The sequence below is a fragment of the Ursus americanus genome, chromosome 30, assembly GCF_024610735.1.
Source record: "Ursus americanus isolate L20-20 chromosome 30, mUrsAme1.1.p, whole genome shotgun sequence".
NCBI classification, from domain to species: domain Eukaryota; kingdom Metazoa; phylum Chordata; class Mammalia; order Carnivora; family Ursidae; genus Ursus; species Ursus americanus.
In genome coordinates this window covers 30,522,979-30,532,174 of record NC_142156.1, presented here as the reverse complement: position 1 = coordinate 30,532,174, position 9,196 = coordinate 30,522,979, and the positions used below count along the sequence as shown (strand labels likewise).

The 9,196-nt window shown below is 56.9% G+C and overlaps 1 protein-coding gene across 1 annotated transcript; it reads right to left on the bottom strand.

Moving 5' to 3' along the window:
- Window positions 1–4,137: 4,137 nt before the first annotated feature.
- On the bottom strand, window positions 4,138–6,195 carry SDF2L1 (stromal cell derived factor 2 like 1). Its single transcript, XM_045802434.2, has 3 exons — window positions 5,959–6,195; window positions 5,370–5,566; window positions 4,138–4,540 (listed from the first exon to the last, which is right to left on the bottom strand). The coding sequence occupies exons 1-3, from the start codon at window positions 6,143–6,145 to the stop codon at window positions 4,259–4,261; spliced, it is 666 nt and encodes a 221-aa protein (XP_045658390.1). The 5' UTR covers window positions 6,146–6,195; the 3' UTR covers window positions 4,138–4,258.
- Window positions 6,196–9,196: the final 3,001 nt, after the last annotated feature.

The following is a 9,196-nucleotide window of genomic DNA, read 5'->3' as shown; positions in this document are numbered from 1 at the left end:
TGAGGGTCTCCAGCCCGTGGGCACAGAATCTACACAGAAATAATGATGGCCACCTCCAGCCACAGATGCCCAGTCTTCTACCCCCCAGGGTGGGGGTGAAGCTGACATCTTGATGTGCTCAGCCAGGGGTGAGGGGTACTCCCAAATGCCCATCTGGAAACCTAGGCCTCCTCTCAAAAGAGACAGGCTTGAATGACCGTCACTGGGCACACAAAAGCCTTTTGCATTGTGGCAGGTCCTGATGGAGGAGGTGGCCTTGCAGGCATGCCTGGGGCCTGGCTCCTTGGCAATCCCCCCTAATTGTAGCTGTTAGGAGGGGCATGCCAGGCACCTCTTGGTCCCTCCTGCAGTCTCAGGGCAGCATACCTCCCTGTAAGAGAACAAGCTGGCATGGTTGATGGGTATCACCTATGGGCTTCATAGCCCAAGTCCACCCACCCACCCCAGATAGTGCTGCTCCTAAGAACCCAGGAGAATGTTCTCTCCAGAGTCTGACCCTCCCCAAGCCCTCAAGGAGGGCTGGGTGTAGTTCACCTGCACATGGTCAAAGTTGAGCTGGGACTGAGCCAGGCAATACAGTGGGTTTCCATTCCTCCACAAGGCCCTGACGGAACCTGGAGTCCCCGACCTTACCCCGGGAGTTCGTATGGAAAGATCTTCTTCAAACCAGAGCTTTTCTGAATCCAGGGCCCCTGCCCCTGCTCCTGTTCAGCCGCAACCCAGAAGGAGAATTTGTGGGAGGATCCCCCAGCTCTGCACTCACCTAATCCTCTGATGGAGGGTCCAGCCCAGTTCCACACCTGCTCCTAACTGCTAGAAAGTGGAGTGAGGCAGCAAAACTCCCTCCCTTCAGGCGCTAAGGGTGGTGGGCTGGGCCTGACCGATGCCCTTTCATCATTGCACTGCTTCCCAGCGGCCCACAGTAGTGCAACAGGGAAAGAGTGTCAGGCAGGCCTGCCAGCGCCTCTCCCGGTGGTGGTCCATGAGGATCTGAGACCTGGAATGCAGGCCCACTGGGGTGGGGCTTCTGCCTGGGGGGAAGGGTGCCCTCTGACCCTAGAGGCCCAGGCCTGGCCAGGATCTCAAGTTTCCATGGAGAAGGGAGCAAGGCTGGGGAGGGGGGGAGGGGAGGGCCTGCAGGCCCAAGGGGCCCGGCCTGGGGAGGGGGTTGGTGGTGTGGGGAAGGGGGGGTTCCCAAGGCTGGTCCCAGATGCTTTGACAATATCATTGCACTGCTTCTCAGAGCACAGTAGTGCAACCTCGTCAGAGCACCTGGGGCCAGCAGGGGGGACCCCCACGGACCCCAAGAAGCTCAGGGCGGGAAGCTCAACCGGGGGTGGGTGGGGCTAGAGGCCCAGTCCTGGACCTCAAGGAGGGAAGGATTTCGGCAGGGCTGCGGTCCTGGAGGTCGTCAGAAGGTCCCCGACCTTCCCCAGCACGCTCCACGTTGCGGTGCGGGAGAGACCCCAGACTGAGGGGTAGCTCCAACCCAAGAGCGGGAGCGGACGGGGGAGGGGGCGAACACACAAAGGAGAGGGACCCGCGCTCCACCGCAGTCCGAAGCCCATTCGCGCACGGAGCGAGGGTGGGTACAGCCCGACGACCCTACGCCCTCACTCGGCCTGCGGCTCCGAGAGAAGGAGGGTGGCCCCATTCCGAACGACGCGTCCCCGCAGGCTCAGGCCCCCCATTCCTGACCCCTAGCCCCCAACTTGGGCTCCAGTCCTAAAGATTCTCTGCCTGGCGGCCCAGAGCGAAGCAAAGAACAAGGGAGGCTTCCCGCCCTTCTGGAGTCCCCTGCCCGGGGAGGGCGCCCGGGGTCGGGGCTTCTCCCCTCCGCACAGTCCCGCCGGGTAGGGCCGCCCTGCCTGTGCTCTCCGCCTCGGACCCTGCTACTCACGCGGCGGGACGCCCCTTCCAAACCAGGCCAGGGCAGGACGCGAAGGTTAGCGAAAGAAAGGTCCTGGCGGTTGGTCGCCCCTGTCGTCCCCATAAGGACGACCCCGCACCTCGTGGCGCCCTCTCGCTCGCCGGCTCCATCTTTAACCCGCTGACAGTCGGCGGGGCCCGGCCCCCGGCTTCTTAGCATAACGCCGCGCTCATTGGTCGGAGTCCGTGCGGGGCTTCACCTCCTGCACGCCTATTGGCTGAAACCGGAGCGATTTCAAAATAGCCTCCGGGCTCCGATTGGCCGGGAGCGAGCCAAGTCCCCGGCTCCGTGGTTTTAACAATGAGTACTACAAACACTTTCTCCCCATTCATAACTTATCAAAAAGGATTTTGCCCGCCTTTTCTCAGCTCCAGTCTCCGCGAGTTTAATAGTGGCACCGGCGAGGATGCTTGGGAGCCCGGAGGGGGGCGCAGTCCACGCAGCTGAGCCCACTGGGAAGACGGCTGCGATCCTGGGAAAATGCCCGAACCCTCTTCTAGTTCTCTGCGGTGCAGTGCCGCAGGCTGCTTCATTTTGCGTGCTGACATCTCTCCCTGTCCCTCCCGGACAAGATACTCGGCTGCAGTGGGCTTCCCGGCTGGGGTAGTCCCCGTTCCCCACCCAACCCCACCTCATCGCCTGGCTTGACCTGAAGCCACCCGGTTAGGCCTGAGCTGCAGAGATCTGGTCCTGGAGCCCTGAAGCCTTGTGGATCTGTGGGAGGTACGGGCAAGAGAGTGTCAGCTTGAGTGTCTCCGCGATTGCTATCCACTTTGTGGATACGCATTAAGTGCCTACCCAGAGCTGATAACCCATGAGGATATACATCGTTCAGCCCTCACACAGCTGCAGTGTGTGTGTGTGTTGGGGGGGGGGGGGGTTGCTCAGGCTATGGTTCTTCGCTCCCCCCCCCCTTTATTCTCTCAATGCAATGACCAAGAGCAAATGTTTCTGAGGCAGGTAGAGCTGGGTTGAATCTTTACCAACCTGCAGCCTCCTCTGCAAAATTAAGACAATTGAACTTGCTTCCCAGAATTGTTGCCAGGAGCAATGAGATGCTGTGTAAATCGTTGGCCAAGTGCCTGACACTTAGTGTTCAGTAAACGTGTGCTGTGCTGCTGCTGCTGCTGCTGCTGCTGCTGCTGCTGCTGCTGCAATTTAATTTTTGGTCTTGTCCTGTGTTCTGTCTGGAGCCATCTTAAGTGTTGTCACAGCTTCAGCCTTGGTTCCCCAAGGCTTCCTACATGCTGTACACTGGTTCTGCTATTCATCTAGGTGTACTGCAGTCATGTCGCAGGTCAGGTGGGTGATGGGAGAGGAGCTTAAACTTGCAGACAAATGCTTGAGGGGGTTGGCAGTGGAGGGGTCAGGTGGTCTGTGTTTGATCAGAGCAGCAGCTCATGGGTTGAGAGGGCGGGGAAGTAATGGTCCAGGGCCTACAGCATGAGCCACCTCCCGTCAAGTCTCACAATTTATTTTTCACCTGCAAGGTGCTCTGCCCACACTCCTCCAAGCCCCTTCCCACCAGCTGCTACTCCCAGCTTCTCCTTGGGCTCTTGTATTCTCATTCAGGAAAGTGGCACTCTGCACCCCCAGCAGCTCCCTTTAACCCCTCCCCTCCTACCTATACAGTCCCACCTGGGCCAAGTTAGCAAGTCCAGGAAGACTGTAGTCTCCCCCATGACCTCTAGAGGTCACCTATGCACCAGCAAAACTAACTGTTCCCTTCCTTTATTAGGGCTCTCCCATTTATTGTTCCTGCCTTTAAGTTGCAATGCTTTGCCTGCCAGAATTGTGCCTCTCCTTCCAAGAACACTACTCAGATTTCTGCAGGTAGTAGTCCTTTGTGGTTACCTTCCATTGTAATATCTTCTGAAGTTCTGTTATCTCCTTGGGGACCCTGGAAAGTTGTAGTGGGGGCTTGAGATGCCACATGCCCAGGCAGGCTAGGGTGTGAGGCCTTAACACTAAGGTTCATGAAGCTCAGGAGCTAGGGAACTGGGGTCACTTGCCATCAGACCATCTGAAGGTGGAGAGGGATGTTGTGATGGCAGTGTTGGCATACATGAAAGAGCATCAAGGTTTGAATGGGTTTAGCTGTCATTCCGTGCTGGAGACAAGAGGTTTTGCACTAAGGAAGAGATGGTGAGCCAGGTCAGGGACGGCTGGCACCTCCTGTTCACCCCCAGGCTTACAGCAAAACACAATCACAGACTAACATTCTTTAATCACAAAGGCACTTGAGAACCCCTACAAACCCAAAGTCTCCACCAAGAGTGGCCCCGCAGATGCCCCACCCTGCTGCCTCCATCCACCCATCCATGGCACTCAGAGTTCATCGTGACCTGCAGAGGGATCCACACTGGGCTTGATGAAGATGCCTTCCATGGCCTTCCACGTATTGTGTGTATTGGCGCTGGACATGCCATGCACTTCGTGCTGTCCGCGGATGGGGCTCCCGTACTGCTCTCCAGTGACTGACAGGAACACAGAGGTGCCCACGTGCTGGAAGCGCACAGCGGCCTCTCGCTCCCAGTGCTGCCCTGAGCAGCGTACGGTCCACAGATCCAGGTCGTCACCCTCACCGTCTTCCCCAAAGGCGCTCACCTCCTACGGGTGCAGGGGGTAGAAGGACAGTGCTCACCACAGAGGGCACACTGAATCCCCTGTGGTCACTCTGGCAGCAGCACTCACACCCAGGGCACTGGTCCTTGGGTCCTTCCCTGTACCCTTGAGCCTCAGCTTCCACAGCTGCAAAATAGGACACTACCACCGCCACCCCCAGCACCCAGTAGGCTCTCAACACGGTCTCTTTAAACACATGCACACCCTACCCCATCTGTCTGGGCAGTAGCCACTGGCCCCCAAGTAGCTAAGGCCTCCTCCTCTCTCCTCCATGTTCCCCTTCCTAACCTCTCTGAGCCTCACTCAGCATGACATCCTAGGCTGACAGGTCTCTATTTCATACAAACAGCCTCTGTTCCTCCCCACTCCCTCCCTAACCCCACAACCCTCATCCACCCCAACTCCACCCCTTCACCTCTCCATCCCCAGTTTCAATGAATTCCACTGGAGCACAAGCTCTTCCCTAGGCCTGGCAAAAACCCCTATTCTCCCCCTCTGTGGCCTGGAGAACTCTCACTCATCCTTCCAGACCCAGCTTGAGTCCCTCCTTCCCTGCCCAGTTTCATATTCGCCACCCAAAGGCCTTGTGGATCCCCTTCCTGGGTCCAACTCAACCCCAGGAGATAAGCTATCCAGCAGATCTCTCTTCCTGTCAGTTGCCCCGCAGAGGTGGTGCTCAGTAAACATTTCTGAATTGAAATTGCCACTTCGCACAGGAAGCTGAGGCTCAGAGCCACGGAGAGGAAGAGTCAAGATTCTGCCCCTGCCCTCCCCCTCACCACACACAAGGAGCCTCTCCGGGGCGAGGGCTCACCTGGTTGTTGGACAGCGGCGACGGAAAGTGGTGCGTGTGCAGGTTCTTGCCGGTTAGCACGTGCGTGAGCCGAACCGCTTGCCCGCAGCGCACCGGGGACCCGCGCGGGCACCCGCCCTCCGAGCCACCGCGGATCCGCCAGTAGCTATTGGCGTCGTCAGACGCCTCCACGCCAGTCACCGACTGTTGGCCGCTGCCTGAGGGGCGACATCCCACCCCACCCCGGGGTCGCAGTCAATCTCTGAACTCCCTACCCTTGACCCGCACACCATAAACTTTCCGGGACAACCTCAATCCTGGGACCCCAACGGCTCACTCCCAGCCCCCATCTCTGGCCCTTGGACCCTGGCTGAACTCCCAAGTCCCTTGGCCCGCAGCTCCCGGACGACCCTCCTCGCCCCCAATATTCCGACGACCCCCCCCCCTTAAAACGGCCGGTCCTTGGCCCCCCCGGCTCCCTAGCCAGGCTCCTTGATGACCCCCCCCCAGACTCATAGCCCTGAAGACTCCCCCCAAGTCCACCCCACCTTCAAACTCCCAGCCCTGGGCTCCGCCCCCTGACGATGCCCCAGTCCCGGGCCCCGCGCACCGGATCCGTATTTGATGTCGTGTGAGTGCAGCCGCACCCTGTGCTGCGTGTTGAATAGCTTCAGCACCGACCCGCAGGTCACGAGCCCTGCGCCGGTCTTGGCGGCACCGCTGCTCGCCACCAAGAACGTCAGCAGCAGCCCCAGAAGCGCCTGTCCGGCAGCTCTGCCGCGACCCGCGCTCCACATCGCCCCGGCCGAGCTCCGGCGGCTCGGGCCCAAGGGACGCTTCCGTCTCCGCCACCCGCCAATCCGGCTCTGACAGAGCCAGTAAGGGCAGCCAATCGCCAGCCCGCACGGCGTTCCGCCTGCATTGCCATTGGGTCAGCCTGGAGGGGCCCCGCCCCCAGCTTTCCAGAGCGGCGACTGGGAGGGGGCTGGAGACACGAGGAGGGTTTTGATTGGTCCACGCTTCCGAGGACTCACCAATGAATGCTAAGGGAAGGCTGGTGCGGCGCAGAATGGTTAGAGAGCAGCTGCCGAGCGGCTCTGTAGGTTCGGGCGCCCCACCCAGGGGCACGGGAGCCCCTGGACACCTGGCTGGGGATCCCAGGACCCTGCGGGCAGGTGTTCACAAAACCCCTTGATCTTGGATCATCGGGCTTTCAATCACGATCTTTCCTCTTGGACTCTGGGTCCTCAGCTTCAGGGTTGCTGGACCACTGGATTTTGTGGTCACGAGGTCGATGCATCTCAGATACTGGATAAACTTGGTTCTTCAGTCCCTGAATCCCAGGATTAATTAATCCCCCAGTGATTCGGTCATTACCTCCTTTATGAGAATGGGTCACCTCAGTCCCTGGACTCTGGGTTTTTTTAATTCCCCTGGCAACTCACGGACTCTTTGCAGGGCGGAATCACATGCACAGGGCCACTGGGCAGCAGAGGGCAGCAGGGATCTGTGGTTTTGAGGATAACGCTAGGTTCTCACCTAAAAGCCCCAAAGTTTCTTAGGAAACCAGAAATCGGGGAGACCAAGTGACTGTGGGAACTAAGTGTGCCAGGTTTCTGATGAGTGGGTCGCTGTCTCAGTGCCTTTTCAGAGGGCTGTCAGCTCAATCTTCAAGGGAGGAGAACTTATACTACTCTTTATTTATTCATTGGTGGAACGTTCTTATGTTGACTTAATTCCAGTCCCTGTGCTGAGAGCCACTGGGGAACTGGCTCCGGGCTACATTACTCAATAGGCTGACAACCCATGCACCAGCGGCACCAACGAAGCAGGGAGAAAAGTTTATATTTAATTAAATTATTTGGAATTTTGCATTCAGAAAATCCAGAGTAGAGCCATTTTAATTACAGCAACATGTTATTTTGGGGTTTTCATGTTTAATAGTGTTTCTATTTTGAATTACATATGGGATAAGATACTTGATCTTTTCAGGGTTTAGGGTGTCTAAATTGCTAAAGATCTGCCCTGGCAGACCCTGCACTCACTTGAGGGGCCTCCAATCCATGGTGGAGGGGCTAGAGTATAATCTGGGAAGCAATAGATATGTTCTCTTGGACATACCAACAAGCATTTCAGACTTAGTATGTCCAAAGCAGAATTCTTGGTCTCCTCCCTCAAACTTTTCCCCCTCCCCCAGTCTTCTGAGTCGCAGTAATGGCACCTCCACTTGCCTTGATTGAACCCCCAAATTGGGACTTGTCTTTAATTCCATTCTTTGCCACATTTTCACATCTCATCCAACACATCCTGATGACTCTAACTCCAAAACAGATTGTAAAGCATCTCTCCTGCATTCCTTATCATCGCCCTAATCCAAGCCACTCTCCAGATCGGTATCTATTGATATCGGTCTCTCCTCTCCAGATATCGACCATTGCCTCCTAACAGAGTCCTGTACTTCCACTGCTCAGGGCCCTCCAAGTCACTCTCCACACAGGAAAGTGATTTATACTTTAGAAAGCATGTATTGGAGGGGGGCAACTGGCTGGCTCAGTCAGTACAGCATGTGACTCTTCATCTCAGGAGTCATGAGTTCATGCCCCACGTTGGGCATAGAGCCTACTTAAATTAAAAAAAAAAAATCAGGGGTGCCTGGCTGACTCAGCCGGTGGAGCATGCAACTCTTGATCTCGGGGTTGTGAGTTCGAGCCCCATGTGGGTGTAGAGATTACTTAAAATCTTAAAAAAAAAACAAAAAACAAAAAACCATATATCAAATCATGCCAGGCACCTGCTTAAAGCTGCCAACAGCTTCCCGTTGCATGTAAGACCAGCGGATGGTGAGGACCCAGCAGGCAATCTCCCCAACAGAGCCCAGAACTGGAGTAAGAGAAGCCAACCTGGCTCTCCCTCGACTTTCTCAAGGCCTCTTGCCTTCTCAAAGCTGTTCCCTTTCCCAGCTTCCCCTGCAGACCACCTTCCCCAGCTCACCCTATGGGCAGATGCTCAGGGCGGATTATGGTGTCTCCGCAGCCTCCACTTTCCAGCCACAGTTTGCTTTCAGGTTCAGATGCTCACCCACTCAACTTGGTTCCAGGGACCGCTCAAGGAGCAATCAGCTATGGGGTGGGGAGGGTGGTTGCTGGCTTCCAAATACGGCTACTAACAATTCCTCCCATCCCCATAAGTGTAAGCTGCTTCTCTCATCAAGACATGGACTCTCTCATCAAAACACTGAATCTGGGCGGGCATGGCAATTCGCTTTGACCAAGAGAATGGCACAGAAGTGCTGCTTTGGGACTTCTGAGCACAAGCTGCAAGAGGACCAGTGGTTCTTGCTTCCTCTCCCTCGGAAGCCAGCTGCTGCCTCGTGCTGTAAGGAACTGCAGGCTAGATGACTGACCGAACAGTCAGGAGCCTTGGGGAGACAGCTTGGATGGGGAGAGGCCATGCGGGACATTCTGGTCGCAGCCATGCCCCCGGCTAGAAGCAGCCACACAAGAGACTGCCTACACCACCGCCAGCTGAGCCTGCCAAACTCCAGCATTAGGAAAAAGGACTTTGGAGCCACTTAAGCCTTGGAGTGGTTACACAGCAACGGATGCCTGAAACAGGAGCTAAGGTCAGCTGTCTTCAGCACAGTGCAACGGCAGTTCCCAAAGGGGCTGCTCCCACTCCAGGGCAGTCTCTAGACATGTGCTTCTGAGGCCGGGGGGGGGGGGGCGGGGCTCTGTGCTCTTTTCCCCTGGAGGACTTGGCAGAGAGCCCTGCAAAGCTGGTAGGTATCGTGCCAGCTGCTGCATGTCAGAGCCCTTAGGGCTCCCCTCCAGGCGCTTCCCTACAGACAG